Below are 19,057 nucleotides of genomic sequence, written 5' to 3'. Positions count from 1 at the left end.
CCTCCGAGTTTGCGACTCGCTCGTGTCAGTTGACTTGCCGGTAAGAAGTGCCAATTCTTTGGAATTCCCCTACGTTGGTTCCTTCTGTTGAACCAAGGAATTATATTCTGGACTAAATATACTTTTTATTCTCTACTTGATAAAATTCTTTCCTTTATATGAGTTATGTGTCTCTGAATAAGACTACATAACCAAATCATTTCATTTATCGATCAACTTTGACCACTTGATTCCAGTTGTTATTATGAGCTTAATAACCATATACGAATCATTATTATGATTATGATAATTAATTATTAAAAATACTTGCAGTATGTCATAAAAAAGTTAATAATTTTATGATAATATTATTATCTTTGTTGAGACATCCAATTGATTAAGATATTATTATACAAGTGATGGGCTTCAGATTTGAATTCATGTGTTGAATAAGGTTTTTATCCTCTTTAGTCCCAAAGATATATTTTAATTCTTCACATTTTTTCTTGGACTACATACTTATGATAATATTGTTGATGATGACAACAATGATCAGTTGAAAGTTCACATATTTGAGATAAGATTTACTGAATCAATCAGAGATTCAGAGAGTAGGCATAAAGACGCAGAAGCTTCATAGTGATCTAATCGTGATCGTCCCAAAACAAGCAGTTCAAAGGATGCGTTATGATGAGAAGCTCAAACCAATGTGACAGGATACTACTGACTTGAGTTTTCTTAAGTTTCTCTTTACAAACAACGATTTTTTTTCAGTAAAAAGGAACTTTTATTGATGGGTAGCAAACAAACATCCTACTTCTATCCCCCAAAAGAACTGCTGCAAAATCTCACAGGGTATGGGTCTTTAAAAAATCTCCGATTTTGTTTTTCGTTTTGTTACTCTCTGCGATTCCCCACCATTCTTATGTACATCACCTTGGAGGAAAAAAAGGAAAGAAATCCACCCGTTTTGTTACTCTTGCAATCTCCTGCCTTTCTTCTATTCATCTTGTTCTCGGTATACCAATGGCAATCTTGCTCTTGGCTGATACATTGCCAGAGAAAAAAATCCAGCAGATGTACAAGGTCCTCAGATTTCCTTATATGGCACGCAGCAGAAGTGTCCCACAAGCAATTATTACGATAATGATTCGTACTCCCTGTTAAAGAAAGAAGGCAAAATGACAGGTTTTCTTTCAGTAGCGCATGGTTAAATATTAGTATTTGAACTAGAGAAGAAGGTAGATGTGACCATAAAAATGAGCAATTCAGCTACTTCAGACTAATGAAAAATATTTTGCACAAAAACAGTAATTTAGACCAGTAGGTTTTTGTATGCACCCAAAAAAGGGCACCTAACTTTTTATTTTTCATTTGGATAGCAAGGCCTACATGGTTTTCAGCTTGGGTTGCGACAATACACTGTAGGTAAGTCAACAATACTAAGTAGCTATAAGTGCTAAACAAAAAATTACAATATATAACAATATAAGATATACTTTTATCATCTGGAGTCCATATATCTGAAAGTGAAGAGTAGTATAACTATAATGTGCATAGAAAGTGAAACCATTTACTGATAGTAGAGACAACAGTCAGCATCATCTAGTGAGCTTTGATCGATGGTGAGAACATCATATTCCTGTCCTATAAACCAATCCATATATATGGCAAGGTGGAAACCAACCAAATTCATGGCAACAATACAAATCTAAAAGCAAATTTGCCATGTTGGATGTGCTATGGCATCACTGATAACAAAATCAAGATATCTGGAACTTTAACAGGTTTCTGTTTTTAGGGACCAAATAAACATGATTTTTGTTTGCAGAATGAGTAATTACGCATAGCTAAAACTTCTACATCAGAATGAACAAAGTACATGTTAAATCATCAAAAATAAGAAAATACCTGGTCGATCAGCCTTCCATTCGAATTTGATGTGCTGACCAAGTTTTCATGGTTCAGTTTTCGCGGACTGCGTGACACATTCTCATTTTTTGTCACTGAAACGGATGAATCACTAAACATCTTTTCCTGCAACAAGGCACTACGTTAGAATGCACCTGTTAGAAGTAAATTATAATTGACATAAAGGATGAGTTTGTCAAACAGGCTACACTATACTGTAGGTGGAAGAAGTTATCAAGGACATAAGGAAACCTACAATGTATGAAAGCCCACCATTGGCGTAATCTTTTGAGTTGCGTTGGTAATCCTCATGTATGTTTCGGTCCTAGGGGGAAGGTTAGCACCAATTTAAACCTCAAAAACTGTATCCCTGATATTTGTTACTTTATCATGCCGTCTACTGATTACTTATGTCAAATGTTGATTGAAAACAAATCATGAAGATAACATTGCTTTATTTGCAATCTTAAAGGGTATAAAATGAGGGGTGAATGTATTTCCATTACTTACACAAGTGTTTCCCCAAGATCATCAGCATGCTAAATAAAAATCGTGTAGAATAAGGCAGTTCATAGGAAGAAAGAAACGGAAACATTATAATTAGCGATTACCATGGACTTGTCCTCCGCTGACAATGATCTTAGACATATCCTGCAGCTTTCAAGAAGATTTCTCATTTGTTTGCTTCCAGTGGTAATGCACAGGTGACGTGGTGCCCAGATACCAAGTGTGCCCCACAGATACTCTTCCGTCTGAGTATAAAAAAGTCCTATTGATTCAAATGAATTCCCAGACACTAGTTCTTCATAATGACCTCTGCAGGATATACAGTAGAAGTCCTCTGGAGCTGTATTAATCAAGCACTCTTGTTGGTATGTCCTGGTACTACAAGGATCAACATTGACAGCCTCAGAAGTTATACTTCTTGATCGGTTAGTTTCCTTCTGAAATTTGCGATTTTCATTTTGATTTTTATGCAGAAATACGTTTACTTCATTGCCAACATTCTGATCGGTTGCCATATAGCAGGCATGTGCTTTATCCGTCCTTGGTTTTGCCTCGTTACATGGATCATGTCCAGCATATATGGCCTTCAGTTTTTGAACATTCATTTGTTCTATAGATCCACCTAAACAGATGGTGTCGTCAGTCATGATTGGTTTTTGAACTTTAATTATGCTTTCAGAAGTTTGACACAGTGCAGCATGCAGAGATTTATTTTTCTGATCCGATCCTTTGTTCTTGACCTTTTTCTCAAAATCCAAAATTTGATTGTAATTTACCATGTCTTCCAACTTGGTGGCATTATCTATGTCTCTTCCTTCCTTCTTCTCATGATGTGGTCGTTCAGGAATTTTCAAGTTGTCTTGTAAACTGTTATCAGAAAGCGTCTCTGCAGAAAATGACTTAGCCATGGTTTGGCCAAAGAATTTTTTCTCCATGCTTTCTTCTGAAGATATTCTTTTCAAAGATTGTTCATTTTGATTCTTTCCGACCGATAATATACCTGAGTCAACATGATGTCCTGGTCCCTACATTGCATTCAATTTGTAATGATTTCAGTAGGAAAGAGTTGCATGTATAAAGCCCCAACAAAACCAACATATATAGCACAATTAGATAATTACCTGAGATAGGCTATTTTCAAAGGCACTTATCATTTTCCAAATGTTGCTTCTTGTGCTTCTTGCCAAAGGATTCTTCTCATTCCTTTGAATATGGTCTTTCAACTCAATAGAGAAGGGAATGATTTCTTCCCTAGCATTTCTTGGTCCTAGAGATGCTGCAAATTCTCTATGAAGATCTGAACTATCTTCTGGGATGGTGTCCCTTTCTTGAAAACCTTTTATAGCTGATATTCTTTTGCTTTTTCCTTTATCTGTAACACTTAATTTACAGGCGTCATTCTCAGAGTCCCGGGAGTGCTTTTCAAGACCTTGGGTGATTGATGGATTACTGCACTCATCTGTAACTAAGAGGAACTAAGATCTGTCAGGCAACAATTACCTAGAGCTAACACAAATAAAAAACATAAACAAAAAAAAGGAGAAAATCAAAGATGACTAATATTTTCATTTTGTAAGAAGTAAATCAATTCATCATATGACTTGAAGCCTAAGTGGAGAGACACAAACAGGCATAAAGAGAGTAACTGCGACAATGTCCATGACAAATCTCATAAGTCCTGAATTTCTATCAAAGACAATGAAATCTCGATCGGATTAAATAATCAAATTCATTTGCACTGAGAGTTGATACTTAACTTGGTCAGCATGCTTTGGCTGAGTAATTACAGTTCCTTCTATATTGTGTTCAGCATTGCAAGTCAGCATCATATCTTTGATGCTATCTCCTGCAAATTGTAAAACAAATGCATGTATCTGATGTAAATAGAGTGAAAAACACAGGAGACTGAAAAAAAAGCAATACCATAAATATTACTCTCAAGGCCTTCCTTGAGCATCTCCCCATGTTTCCTTCTAAGTGTAGAGTTCCTCTTTTAACAAAGAAAATGCATTATGTTTAGATAAAACAATGAAACACTATATGTTTCCTTCTAAGTGTAGAGTTCCTCTTTTAACAAAGAAAATCCACTAAGCTTCATAGTATTATAAATAAACTCATGATACCAGTTCATGGATCCTCAGGCGTTCCTCTTCACTGAGTAAGAACTGCAGCCTCACACGGACAGTGCCACCACCTTCAAGAGGAAACGTATCATCCAGCATCCCCCTTTCCACCACTGACAATGTCTTGAACTCTACCAAGCGACATGAGCCTTTGTGATTGGCATTTACTAAGATTGAACTTTTAAGTTGGTAATCAAACATGGTAATAAACTCCACCTATTCGTGACAACAAATTCCCGTCTAAACTGTACAGCATCACCACCAGGTTCTCCCTCAGAGACACAACTGGGCTGCATCCATAGACAGGGGATCGATTGGGCCAATTATCCTTATTCATTTGGTTAATGCTAGCATAAGAAGCATCGAGGAAATTGCCCTACCGTGTTCCAAGCAAATCAAGAAAATTGAGCTGTAGTCTATCAATTTTCTTATTCAGTAATCGTAGCAAGTTAAGGGGAAGAAATTAGAGCTTTTAATTACCTAATAATGACAAAAAAAGGAGCCTTGGCTTCTAAAGAGGGGGTTCAACTTTAAAAGCACAAGAAGCGGAAAGACACTCACAATGTGATTTCCATCTTCCCCACTGTTTGGTACTCCCTCTTTCCCGCGGTAACTGCAGCAGGCGGAACATCAACATCATTACCAACAGGAATACGAGGGCAAAGGGAGAACCAGAAAATAAAAAAGGAAAAAGAAAAACCTTTCAAAGAGAGAGATCTCGTCTTCGCGTCGGTTAGTGCTGGCGAAGCAGATGGAGGAGGTTCCATCAACTCGAGAACTGCAATTTGAACAGGGATTTTAGCTGTTGACTTTATGCAAACAGATCAAGAAAAGGAAGTAAAAGAATAAAAAAGGAACAACTACCTGAGACTTGGATGGTGCCCGGCATCGCAGTTGGGTTCGGAGATCCGATGACAAAGAAAGAGATCGAAGGAGAAGCCGGTGTGCCGGAAGGAGAAGGACGGGGTTCGTGTTTGGCGCACGAGAGGCGAAGAGCACCCGCCCAGTGGCGGAAGGATATGGGGCGTTGCCGTTTGTGGCTGAGAGAACGAACGAACGAACGAATAGGCCCCCTAAGCGCGGAAATGGGCACGCTCGAGATGGGCACGTCCTCGGTGAAACATTGGATGACGCCAATGAGTGTGATGAAAGTCCCTATCTCAAGCAGTACGAGATAGAAAGATCTTTCTATTCTGTGATCAGGAGACGTTAATTCCGCTTCAAAATTTTTGGTCGGGGTGTTGTTCATAGTGATTCGAATGGAACCATTCAAGATAAAATCTAATTGAATATATTTTAATTTAATTTAATTAAAACTGATTAATCAGTTTATAATTTTAAATATATTTTTTAAAAAATATATATTTAAATAGATTGATCTGATTTAATTAAATCGATTGAATCAAATTAAAATTTTGATTTAATTGGATCGACACAATAAGATGTATAAAATTGGACTCTGTGAAATTATGATATTAAAATTGGATAATATTGTGAAACCCATGTACCCAAAATAATTTTATAAAATTAATTCGATTGATCAAATCAAAAAATAATACTTCGTCATTTATAAGCTTCAAAATCAAACTATTTATGACTCAATTCGAACCAAATCAATTTTGGATCCAGTTTGATTTTTTGATTGGATTTGAGCTCCCCTGATGCTAGGTGTCATGGATGAGGCTCAATAGTTAGAAGAACGATGAACAATTTACCTCTTCAGAATTGGTATTTCCTCTGTTTGCCCTTCTCTCTTTCTGTCAGCTCTCTTATTTCAAATGCTCTTGCAAAAAAAAAAGGGCTGATTTGATACCAATTGATTTTGACTAACAGGAAAGATTGACATTAGAAATTTTGTAAGGAACTGCAAGAATAAGATTTAACTGAGGTAACTTAGACATAAACCTGTAACATAATATTCAGTAGTATCAGAATATTCGACTTCCAGTAGGCAATTTACAAGGAAATAAACTCAACAATCAAAAGGGAAAAGTCAACATCGATCCATTGTCACTTCTCTAAACAGATCGTGACTAAGATTTGTAGTCTGTCAAATTCTTTCATTAAGTATATCCCAAAACGGAAAAAGTCGACATTGATCCATTATCACATTTCCCAGCAAATCATGGCTAAGAATTTGTCTAACAAATTCTTCATGTAATATATCCCAAAAATGGTAAAAGTCAACATCAATCCATTGTCACTTCAACAAGTAAATCGTGGTTAAGAATTTTAGTCTTAACAAATTCTTCATATAGTATATCCCAAAAACAAGAAAAGTCAACATCGAGCCATTGTCTCTTCTTCAAACAAATAGTGGCTAAGAATTTTATTCTATCAAATTCTTCGTGCAGTATATCCCAAAAACAAACCATCCAATCAAAAGGAATGAGAATGCTGCCATCCCAATCAGGAAAGGCCAACCAGCCATTAAAACACCAACAAAGAGCACTGCCACAAAGGGGAAGAATGATCGGAGTACTGACATGCCATCCGCCCACTGACCTTTCCAGAGGATGAGAGCAGCCAAGTTCAACATGTTCCACCACACAGATCCCTTGTAAGCGAGCCGATTGAGGCAGTTAGCCACAAAGGAATGGCAGTTGCAGGTGAAGAGGTTGTAGTACTTATGTGAAAAATGCTGCATGCTCGAATGCAGTGCATCGTCCCACGATATTGCTGTCCCTTGTTCGGCATGTTTGTAGGACTGCTCACATGTGTGTGCCGATAGGTTAGGAGGAAAACAGCACTGCACAGAAAATATAACAAATTAAAATAGAGTTAGAAGGTAATCTCTGGTTTAATATGGTCATACATAACATTCAATTGCAAGGTTTTCAGGAAACAGCAAATGTGACTGTTTAGGAGACGATCTACATGCACAAACGTATACGATAAGCCAACCAAATACTTGATTCATACAACTAGATTAACTTGCTGAAAGTTCAAAATTCAATATAAAAGCCTTTTGAAACAACAACGACTGATAATAACCTCAACAAAAGATTCCTGGAGAAAGTTACTGGGCTTGTTATGTAGTTTTACTTGAAGCAAGCATGATTTCTCACCAAATTCACATTTAAATAATCTAGTCATAATTTATATGCGGAAAAGCATAGGTTGTCATAATAAAAAGTGTTGCATGCCCTGCCTTTGTTAGTCGGCAAATGGTACCATCATACTGATGGTATTGCAGCATGTGGTGATTGTGCCATATGAGTAAGCTTGCTGCATTTCAATTTGATGCTGATGGTACATACTGCATTTCAGCAACTTAGTTCATGATCATAACATAAAGCAGCCTAGTCTGGAAGAAGCATTATGTTGTATGAAGTCCAAAGAACAATTGCAGCAACATTGCAATTATTGGGTTATCAGGATATAATCATTATGCACAAGATAACTTTTAAATGTACTAACTATACTAGGCATTGGCAACTTTGCTTCATGGATGGAATAATACAAGAATGAAAATGAAGCACTATTACAATATGCCAGTGATGTATTCAAAGGACAAATAATTTAGTGCAGTCGAGATCAAAATTACAGACTGAAATCAAAGGCCAAACAAAACTTAGGGTCTGTTGTACCTGCTCCCTGTCGAGTTGAAGATATCTGGCAACAGCTCCATATGCAAAATTATCAATGTTCACAAAATTTGAACCAGCAAAGTCAAGAACTGTTCCATCCTCGCGGCAAATTCCAACGTGACCAATATAAGGAGCCAACCATGAAACTACTGGAAGTGGACTCCAAACTATGCAGCAAGGAAATCTAGCCTTCTTAGGATCCACTCCATTGAGTGGACATAGTTCATTCAGTCTTTCTTTAGCACTGAAATCTTTATCCACAGCAGCAGCTTCAATGTCCATCGATAAATTTAGCCTTGGGGATATTGATCCTTTTGTAGATAATTGACCATGTTATGAAGTATGAACGGCCACTGTACCTCTGTAGTACTTGACTATACCATGCTCACTGACACAAGAAGAATACTTAAGAATGTAACTGATATTCCAACTTGAATTGATGTATAAAAAACCATCTATAAAATATGATAACAAGAATGCATTTCTCACGAGACAATAGCATGGATTTCTATGTTGTCGAGGCAAGTCATCCAATATGTAGCCTTAACTTGTACATAAACCATGGAAAAACCAATATGTATATTCAACAAAAATTATATTATGAGATAACAACAGAACCCAAAATTGATTATATAGACAAAGTGCCAAACTTCCTCATATATTGTGTAGACTAGATGCTTCAGCAAAAAGTCATACCGTGAGACTCTTTCCTCATCTACCATATATCAAGGTCACTTTATGGAGTGTATCACACTATTCAATTACTTCGTCAAGTTGTATCTGAAACATGCAGGATCTGTATCTGTAGCAGTATCAAAGAAAGATGTTGGTGCAAGTGAAAGTACAGATTTCTCTGTTCTTGTTAAGTCGACTAGAGAGGAAGCTAGATCAGGAAATTCTGTATCTGTTAGTTCAGAAAGTTGAGTGCGAGTTGAAGGATCTAGATCAAAAGGAGAAAGATCAGAGGCTGTGCGCAAGGAAGCTGCAATTGAAAGTAGAGATGGATGCACAGCCATCTTCAGCACATCTATTCTATCAAACCTTGCACTTGGGATTCAAGTCATCAAAGCTCAACCTCCTATTTGGAGTAAAACATCGAATAAAGACAATCATTAAAAGATGGGAACTTAAACATTCGTCAGGCTTCAATATATAAAAATTGGCATCTACTTCATTCTTGTTGAGTCAGAATTGGACCCACTGCCAAATCTCTTCTGAAATCACGACTTATATTTCACTAGGCATGATGTATCCTCACATTTGTAAAGAAGACTCAAGTTTAAATACTTCTCGTAATGATAATCGCAGAATTGTCTTTATGAATGCATGAATTATAAAGTGTGAGATTATCAAGCTTAAGGTCTACACAGAGCAGAGATGGAGGTATACAATATGCAATCGCGTTTTCATTACACTAGTAAAGGAAGGATCAGAAGGAGATAATTGGCACTTGGCAGTGAAGCATAAAGTGAGGGGGGAACTAATCGGTGCAGGCTTTCATCACTGTAGTTCGCAAAAAAGAACCATTTAATCACACATATTCAAGGTAAACTCTGTAATGGCCGAAATATAGTTCTTTAAACATCATAATGTAAACCACAAAACAATGCTTCGTAGTACTAATTAGCATCAACTGCATCACAGGTGAATCAACAGGACTGGCCTCAAGACTGAAATCATTATCGTTTCGTAGTCAATCCATATAGGCAAAGGATGTCTTCAATCTTTCAGTATCTATTCGACTCCACATTTCTCAAGACAAAATTATTGTCAAGGGAAAATTCTGGCATATTATGAATGTCAAAATCCCAAATCATCACATAAGCAATGGCCAAAGAGAAAATGCGCCAACGCAAAGGATTACGACAGAGCAACATGCATAGGAGCTCCCACAGCAAGATCAAAAGCCGAAGCGTTCATCAAAACAGGCTGACTAAGATATTAATCACCACCAATTGATGAAACTATAAAGAGGGCTCTCTGTACCATGTATCTCAGAGATGAGACTGAGGAATCACCTGCGCCAAGAACCAACCTTGGGAGGATGCGAACTCTTCTGGGGATGGGCAGCAGGATTTCGTTCCCTCTGCTAATGGGCGGCGGATTCCGGTCGAACGATCAACAATGTCGACTGGGCGATGCGAAATATTTCAAGAGGACAAAGATTAAAAGGCCGTCATAATAAACAATAATATCATTGGAAGGGGAAGGGGAAGGCGAAGGTGCATGAACCTTGACGATTCGCGCCGCCCAATGACGGAGCTGTTTAGGATGCGCTTACGCGGAGGGTTGGTGGAAGTATGCCAACGACTTTTGTCTCACGAATCACGAAGCGGGGACCGAAAAAATGTTTTGGGTTTCCCACCCAACCATTCCCGGGCAGCACGACCTTGATTGATCCGGTATGGCCCACCACTGCTTCCTGGCAAGCAGAAGCGAATGGGTGAATCTGAAGGTAGATTTGGAAAGTTCTTTTATTATGACGGCCATGGAGACGATATTTATCCGTAAAGGCAACACTTCATCGCGCCTTCTCGTGTCGCCGATCGCTTGCCAGGTAGCGAGACGGGTCATCTAAGATCGAGTAGCCGAACTCTGTCGCACGGTGAGTGTAGTCTCTTCACCGTCCCAAGGGACGCCTCGCGTGGCCCCCACCGATCGAGTATGAAGAAGATTCTAGGCGGGAGCGGAGCTCGATCAGCCGCTGGAGTTATCCATCGAAAGCATCTCAGCCGTCCGTCTGGGCCTTGATCGATTTGTGAGACGAAGTGGAACTCCGCCCAAAACTTTGCCCATCACTTATTTTGCTGCAAAGTCGAGAATAAAAAACTGGCGACACGAGTACAGATACTGCACAGTGTAGCCGAAGTAGAAAAACTGAACATGATAATGTACAAACGAGAAGAAAGGCACTTCAATTTGTTTCGAGGTTCGAAACATGAAAACAACACCTTTGGACCAACACGGCAGGCAGGCAGGCAGGCAGAGACAACGAAAGCCATGAGGAGTAGTGGGCCAACAAAATGGGTCGCTGAAAGAGCAAACGGCGCCACAGCTCTGCCATATGATGTTGCTCCCTGGAGAACGTCGGTCTGATTCTGTCAATAGCTGCCGGAGTTAACCAGCACGCCAGCATGCAACCCATGTTTGATTTAGTCCTCGGCCACCGTGTTGAAGACAAAACTGGGGAAAAGTGTTGTGACTTCCCTGGGAAAAATGCGAACCATTAGAACTATTTTTTGAACATCAATTTCCTTGATAACAACAACAACCATTTGCTTCACCTAAGAAATACAAATCTATATGTTAAGAAATGAGAACATGATGGTACATCTCAATGTGTATAAACAAAACGAGATGATGAAAAATGTATGTAATAACTCAATAGGAGTAACATAGCTTCGATTTGTAAGATTGAAATCCATCAGTCTAGTAGACCATGTTAGGAACCATAGAGGAGTTCCATGTGTGAAATGTTGTCATCTTCTCTAAAGAGGAGCTAAAGTAAAACGAGAATTCTCACACCAATGAAAGAAGCATGTCGATCAGGAGAATAATTCATGTTGCAACAATATAAACAAAGAAGAATATCCAAGATGAAAAATACAGAAAATATAACTAAACAATGTCATGCATGAGATCAAATCTTTATAGAATATCCTTTTCCCATCTAAGTGAACTTCTGCTATCCAACATTCCTGTAACTGCATTTATAATTCTGTATAAAAGGGAAAAGAAATATTAGAAATAAATTAGTGATGTACCAATCAAGTTACATGCCATTAGTAATACTAACTGTCAGAAACAAATTATCAATTTACCAATATAGTTACATACAATTAGTAATACTATCTAGCAGAAGAATTCAAACTCATTGGTCCTCAATCTCATGCTTAGCCTAAAACAAAAGTACAATGGAATTGCAAATTATCTGATTAAGCACGAGTACCTGACATTGCAATAATTTCTATTTGATGTTTAATGGGTTATTGTGTCAGAATTTTAGCCCCTCTCAACATAAACATGATTGTAACAAAGTTGTTTACCATCCAGAAGATTCAGAGGCTCCAGTTTTTCTTGTCACCAAGAAAACATCACAGGTTACAGTTTAATTGTGAAGCCTAAATTAGATGGTGTTACTCGGTCACTTTTAGAACCATGCAAAAACTTGAAAAGCTACTGATTGTTAACATATGTAAGTGATTGGAACGATTAAACTACAACTAAATTTCAACAGGCCTTTTTGTTCATTAAACTACCTTGTTAATTCCAACTGAAAAGGCTTATTAAAAATGCATTAAACTTCATAAAATTTCAAGCATAAAGGATGTCAAAATGCTAAAACAGAATCTAAACCAGAGGGTCCATTTCCATAGCTGCCACAGCACACCTAGGCTTTTCATTACAAAACTTGAAACCAAAGATGATTTGTTTATTATGTATGTTCAACAATTTTTATCAAAATAACATAACTAGATAAGGAACAATTCATCTAGCCAACCACAAAGTATATCTTTAGAAACACCGATGGGTTAATGCTACATTTTAGCAAATTATAGACTGAAATTTAAGAACTACCAGGAAAATCAAACCACAACTGATGTAGGTGATGGCTCCTAATGTAACTTTGTCTTACTGCAATCAGTTGCCATGCAAATACATGAAAAGAACTTCAGAATACCAAAAGCTAAATGGCATCCATACAAGCACTACTAGGCCAAATTTAAGCAAAAGGTTGACGTTCTTAGAAGCACAGTTATTTATGTTATTGAGAATACATGCAGCAAAATGGAGAAAAATAAAATAATAAAAACTAGTGGAATAAGAATAAATCACAGTATCATGCACATTTAGGATAATTGGAATGAATCAGCATATAGATGAAAATAGAAGTGTATTAGATCAATTTATATGTGCCCAACCAAATATCATAGACAAGAGTACGATGAAACGACCAATTATATCAACTACAGGCAACTAGAAAACTGTTAAGATTCTTCATTCAAGTGGCTTTATATACAAATAGGAACATCAATTTGGTAAGGATAACCAGGAAATCCCGATAACAGAAGGAAAACATAAGAAATCCACAAAATGGATAGGACCCATTTAACTTAAAAGACTATCTAATGAAGAAAATTTTGAAAAGTAAGAAACAAAACACAAACCCAGGACAATAGCCAACATAACCCGATAACACTATTGGAAAAAGAGTGCAAAATGTGCAGAAACCATATTTTTAATTAGCAAAAAAATGTCTATAATTTGACCGATGCTTGCAGCTCACTTCTTCTTACTCAATAAACCCAGTTAGTTGAAGATCATATAATCTGAATGCAGCTGCAGAAAATGTAGAAGGAAGTTAAACACAATCTCTTGTCAAATCTTTTTTTAAAATAAAGCTTTGGCAAAGGCAATCAATCAAAAGTTAATCTCTTGAAGAGTTGAGCACTCATTAGATTTTTTCCTCAAGGGGAGCATATGGATGGAAGACACTAAGAGCATGTATAAATTCTTCAAATTCAATAGCACCATTTTTCTTTTCATCAAAGAGATAAAAAACCTAAGAGAAATGAAAAACTAACTAAATATTTATCTTAATTTAGAAACAAAAGAAACAGAAAAAGTAACTATACATTTATCTTAATTTATAAACTAAATATTTATTTTCCATTATAATTATGCCACTAAATGACGATTACTGTCTTCCACAGACAATCATGCATGCGCATCTTTGAAATGGTGATGGCCAAAGATCTTCAATTAATATTAGATCTGATATGTCAATAATAAAATGCCCAATCAAACCAGATTGAACCCCCCAAACGACCCATAAGTTGCTAAAACAGGATTGTAACCCATGCAGTAATCATTGAGGTATACTGAATTCAGATATCAGGGGAAAGGTAAAGAATGGTGTTTCATGGCAAGCAATTGTTATGGTCTCAACATTCGATTCGATGGTGAAACAGCAACCATGTAAACGAACAATATCTGCTTCCCCTAAAAGGCGCCCCATTCAGCCTCACAAGTAACATCAGAAACATCACTAGATTATTAGTCAGTAATAGATCTCTTGTACCTTGCGGACGAGGTCATCATTAATTATGGAGTTGCTCAACTTGTTATAGAGCTCGTACAGCGCCTCCCCCTCGTTTACGGTACGTCAACCGGGGACGGCAAATACATTTTCGAAGACAATAAACCAACTAAATTTTCGGATCTTGAGAAAACAAGAACCGATCAAACCGATCAGAATAGGAGGGATCGTACAGCAATGTGAGTCATGGGCGAGCCTGGCGAAGTCGAAGGTCGTCTGCTGGGAACGGCGGAAAAGCGGCGGGTGGTGTTCGAAGCAATCGGCGAAGACAAGGATGAGCGCCTCCGCGACGACTATGAACGGTATGGACAGCACGCGTAGCCTCTCTCCCAGCGTCGACGAGCTCGATCTCTGAGTCCGTGAACCGAACCCCAATAACAAGAAAGAACTGGAGAGAAGAAGAGAGGTTTACGAGGGCATCAGCAGAGAAATGATTCATTGGAGCCCCCAACAAACCATCACCCGCGCCCCTCGATCGCTCGCTTATGTTTCTCTGCTCTCCTCCATTTTCTTTCTTCGGATCGAAAGCATGTTTCGGAAGGCAAAGCAGCGGGGAAAAATAAAAAATAAAAAAAGGAGAGAGAGAGAGGCTTTTCCGCGAACATAAAAGAACGACTCGGATTTTCGTGACAGCTCAGCACATGCTTCGGCACTTGACGCACGAGAGTGCCGACAACCTGGCAACTCTTAAATTGCTCGATTTGCCACCGGGAATTATGTCTGATTCAATATTTTGTCACCGTTATATGTTTTTGAGACATGATAAACCTCGTCCACGTCACCTATGTTTCATATGGGTTCATTGCGAGGGAGCAAAATCGTTCGACCTCGTACGGATAATTTCTGATGAGTATGGAACTTGTGTCATTGACGACATTTATCATAATTATTATAGTTTTTATACTTCATATCAAAGATAAATTTTTATATATAATTTTAGACAATGGTAAGTATCAATATTTTTTTAATTAATATTTAAAATAAAATGATGAGGAAAGAAATCGTTGACGTATCGATCTGTTCAACATGGTTCAAACCCGTATGCGTAAGATTATTTGAAGTACCTCCAAAGTAGAAACATCGAGAGAGGTTTCTCGACCTAGTCTCTCTTACGCAAGTTACTAACTCGAGATATATGAGTACCAACACAAATGGTTGAAAAAAGTCAACCCCCATTTATTGTGTTGAAGATAAACTTTTATACTTGATCATAAAGGGGTAGAATATTTTACAAAATATTTTGCATGGAGGTAGCCTCTAATCGCCTCCAACAGCCTCCCCTTGCCTTTTGTCCACGTGAGAGACGAGAGGGGGCAGCTCATAACTATTTATTTTGGACGCTTGCTCATGTGGGAAGACGGGTGAAGGGTGACTTCATATTCTCTTTCCACCCTTAACACCACATGACTGTTATGTGTCGGATGACAATTAGCTGACAATGTACTTCCTCTCGTTTATATCCCTTAAAGACGTGCTTTTGGACTTTTCTCAAAGGGGTCCAAAGTGCAACATTTGGTTCATTCGGCACATCGAGCTCATACCTCTTCGATCCATTGTCGATCTAGTGGCATGTTTAGTTCATCCAAAACGAGGTCGTTTGGCACATATAGTCCATCGTGCACCATATATCATATGTCACAAGTTCATTTTGTATGTCCATTCAGAATTACCTCCTCCGATACTATTGGTGGTGGTCCATTGTTGACTTGTCCCTCGTATCGTCGATTGACACATTTTGGTTGAACGGAGTCAAGTTTTCTGACCTCCACGTCTCGAGCAAGGGTGGGGATCAAACTTCTTGACCTATTTACCTCGAGTGGAGGTGGAGGTTGAGCTTCCTAACCAATATGCCTACGGCGAAGACGAGGATTGGACTCCCCACCTTCCCCACCTATGTCCTAAACCTTCGCACCTCGGGAGGAGGTAAGGGTCAAGCTTCCCGACCTCCATGCCTCGAGCCAAGGCAGGGGTTGAGCTTTCCCAACTCACGTGATTTGAGCACATTTTACCTTGTGCATCCCACCATTGTGGGTTTGTTCTGATGAAGGTCAAGTTTTTTCGACTCATGCACCTTATACATTTTGTCTTATGCCTTCCATCATGACGGGTTTCTTCTGGTGTAGGTTGTATTTTCTTGACTTATATGCCTCGAGTACATTTTATTTTATGCCTTTTGTCGTGACGGGTTTCTTTTGATAAAGGTCGAGTTTTCTCAACTCATGCGCTTCGAGTATATTTTATCTTGTGCCTCTCATTGTGGTGGGTTTCTTATGATGCATTAAATGTTTCTAACTCGCATGTCTCGAATACAAATTATTTTGTACCTCCCATCATAATAGGTTTCTTCTAGCATAGGTCGGTTGTTTTACTCTTTACTATTATGTCATCTACATATGCTTCAATGTTTATTCCAATTTACTGCTTGCATATCTTGTTCATCATTCTTTAGTATGTCGCTTCTGTATTTTTTAACTAGAATAGCATGACTCAGTAGCAATATATGCCTTGACCGGTGATAAAGAAAGTGTGTTCTCGATCCTTTAAAGCCATTTTGATTTAGATATACCCTGAAAATACATCCATAAAGATAGGAGCTCATGACTAGATGTATTATCAACCAACTGATCAATCCGAGGAAGAGGTAACTATCCTTCGAACATGCCTTATTAAGATCAGTATAGCCAACACACATCCTTCAATTTCAAGTACTCTCGTTAACGAGCCATTGGGGGTACTACACTTTGACAATAAACTATGCTGCTAATAGCTTATCTACCCCATCACTAATTGTCTGTTGATAGTCAAGAGCAAACTTTTGAGGACTTTACTTTGTTGGTCATGTCTCGAGAGAAAATTTTTAAGTGATGCTGAGCTAAATTGGGGTCAAACATGTCAATATTCTCCCAAAAGAAGTTAATGAGTTGCACCCATCTCTCTTTGGGAAGTGTCGCCCTAACCTTGATAACTCGATCAGATCATGTCTTTCTAAAGGTGCTTCAATCAACAGCTCCATTGACTTTAGATGTGGGACGGACTTAGCAAAGTCTCAAGGGTCTATAGGTAGCACTGCAGCTTATACATTCTTCGATAGGGCGATCATCATCAAGTAGCATTAGTATGACTCCCTTGGGTTGCTTCGTAACTCTTCAATGCTTGTTCTCGTCGAGAACTTCATCATTATATGATAGGTCAATACAACTGGCCTCAACCTATTCAATATGGGCAGCCTATTATTGCATTGTATTTCGAGGGGATATCCACCATTATGAATCTGGCAAGTATTATTATGGAACAAGGCTCATCTCCAAATATGAAGTGTAGGTTCACAGTCCTAAGAGAGAAGACAGAATCGTTAGTGAACCTGTCAATGAAGAAATCATAAGGGTAAGGTCATTAATCGCGAGCTTGAGTTTTTTGAAAGAATTAAAGTAGAGGATATCGATAGAGATACCTATGTTAATCATAACCCTCTTTACCTGAGTATTGATCATCCTCATAGAAACTACAAAGGCATCATTATGGCTCAAGTCAAAATACTCCATCTCTTCCTACTTGAAGGTTATCTCTATGTTGCCCTTTGTCCTCGAGCGCTTTTTAATGGTAGCTCGAGTATAAGTTTTATGACCCAAGAAGTTGTAGGTCCATCAATGATAATATCATTATGTCTCTCCACTATCCCCTAAGTTCGAAGTGAGGGTTCTCGATGCTTTTGGATGAACTGCCCAAGGTGTTCTCAATGTATGAGTTCTTTAATATGCTCTTTCAAGTAATAATAATCCTTTGTGTCATAGTCGTAATCCCGGCGGAACCAATAGTATTTAAATCAATCTCTTTTCATCAATAGAGGTAAGGTCTTTGAAGAGCCCTTTCTCTTTTATTTTAAAAAAAATTCAGTTCTAGACATATTCAAGGGGATCAGCTCGAACCTTGGGCGAGGTGACTCGGGTCATTCGTTCCTCTTTCATTGCGGTGACCTTGGGGTCGGTGTGGATTGTGGTCGCTCCTTCTCTGATCTCTTGCATGACTCCTTATGCTTACTAAAGGTCATTTCTTCAATGATAATATATTGATTGTTTCCCTTAAGTACCTGTAGTATCGTTACTAGTAGTCTTTTCACCAACGATAAAAGAGAAACAAGAGGGTTTGAGCCCTATCATGAAGGTATGCATTATGAGTGATAGATGAGTATCTACCATGTTTAGATTTCATTAGTCAACCGAGTAACAAATTCTATAAGTGTTTTCTCCTCCTATTGCTTAAGTCTGAGAAGCGTAGTTGCCAATAGCCTTGGGCGCATGTTCATGAGGAAGTGAAGTTTGAACTCTCGCACGAGCTAAACAAAAGAACCGATAGAAAAAGGCTTCAAGTAGGCATATCATTCTTGTGCTGGGCCTCTTAACGTGGCCGGGAAGGTGTGACACATTAGAGCATTTGAAGTGTCATATAACAATGTTTGGATATGAAAAGCAACAATATGCTCCATCGGGTTGGCATTGTCATCAAATACTTTCTAAGGATAGGAGGCAAAAGCTTGCTAGAATTGGTTCTTCTTTAATTTTCTGGGTGAATAGCGACGAACATGAGGTGGGGTCAATTGGTGCTTCTCCTTTGGATTGTTGGAACTTTTGTCGCATCTCCTCCATACATCGGTCCATCTGTCGTAGTTGGATCTACAAGGAATCATTCATCGAATCCGTCGATTGGCTCTCGGATTCAGATAGCATAGAGTGGTGGGGTAGTCCACTAAATTCCACTATTAGGGAGCGAAGTGCTCGCTCGACTGATATTCGATGGGTCTTGGGTACTCTTGGGATATCGGCACCACATCGAGTGGGGGAACCTTGATG

General features: G+C 38.4%; 3 protein-coding genes across 10 annotated transcripts; all 3 read right to left on the bottom strand.

The window, feature by feature from the left end:
* Positions 1-619: 619 nt before the first annotated feature.
* On the bottom strand, positions 620-5,635 carry LOC103980967 (uncharacterized). 6 transcript variants are annotated; one of them, XM_065149688.1, is made up of 12 exons: positions 5,385-5,635; positions 5,221-5,298; positions 5,082-5,133; positions 4,737-4,810; positions 4,521-4,651; positions 4,321-4,387; positions 4,156-4,243; positions 3,519-3,858; positions 2,502-3,422; positions 2,147-2,215; positions 1,891-2,016; positions 620-1,139 (listed from the first exon to the last, which is right to left on the bottom strand). In XM_065149688.1, exons 1-12 carry the CDS (start codon positions 5,407-5,409, stop codon positions 1,080-1,082), a joined length of 2,031 nt encoding a protein of 676 aa, XP_065005760.1. In that variant the 5' UTR covers positions 5,410-5,635; the 3' UTR covers positions 620-1,079. The 6 variants fall into 6 exon arrangements, with proteins under 6 accessions (XP_065005760.1, XP_065005761.1, XP_065005765.1 ...); XM_065149689.1 differs by having other exon boundaries at positions 4,333-4,387; XM_065149693.1 differs by having other exon boundaries at positions 5,001-5,133; positions 5,385-5,402.
* Positions 5,636-6,740: 1,105 nt separating this feature from the next.
* On the bottom strand, positions 6,741-10,373 carry LOC135636228 (protein REVERSION-TO-ETHYLENE SENSITIVITY1-like). 3 transcript variants are annotated; one of them, XM_065147862.1, is made up of 4 exons: positions 10,343-10,373; positions 10,129-10,241; positions 8,111-8,498; positions 6,741-7,269 (listed from the first exon to the last, which is right to left on the bottom strand). In XM_065147862.1, the coding sequence occupies exons 3-4, from the start codon at positions 8,390-8,392 to the stop codon at positions 6,850-6,852; spliced, it is 702 nt and encodes a 233-aa protein (XP_065003934.1). In that variant the 5' UTR covers positions 8,393-8,498; positions 10,129-10,241; positions 10,343-10,373; the 3' UTR covers positions 6,741-6,849. The 3 variants fall into 3 exon arrangements, with proteins under 3 accessions (XP_065003934.1, XP_065003933.1, XP_065003935.1); XM_065147861.1 differs by lacking the exon at positions 10,343-10,373 and having other exon boundaries at positions 10,129-10,282; XM_065147863.1 differs by lacking the exon at positions 10,343-10,373 and having other exon boundaries at positions 10,146-10,264.
* Positions 10,374-11,000: 627 nt separating this feature from the next.
* LOC135635207 (calcineurin B-like protein 10) lies at positions 11,001-17,752 on the bottom strand. Its single transcript, XM_065146135.1, has 4 exons — positions 17,687-17,752; positions 14,384-14,561; positions 14,193-14,269; positions 11,001-13,673 (listed from the first exon to the last, which is right to left on the bottom strand). Exons 1-4 carry the CDS (start codon positions 17,750-17,752, stop codon positions 13,566-13,568), a joined length of 429 nt encoding a protein of 142 aa, XP_065002207.1. The 3' UTR covers positions 11,001-13,565.
* Positions 17,753-19,057: the final 1,305 nt, after the last annotated feature.

The sequence above is a fragment of the Musa acuminata genome, chromosome BXJ3-4 (genome assembly GCF_036884655.1).
Source record: "Musa acuminata AAA Group cultivar baxijiao chromosome BXJ3-4, Cavendish_Baxijiao_AAA, whole genome shotgun sequence".
In the NCBI taxonomy this organism is placed as follows: Eukaryota; Viridiplantae; Streptophyta; class Magnoliopsida; order Zingiberales; family Musaceae; genus Musa; species Musa acuminata.
The sequence above is the reverse complement of the archived record's forward strand: the minus strand, read 5'-3'. Positions and strand labels throughout refer to the sequence as shown.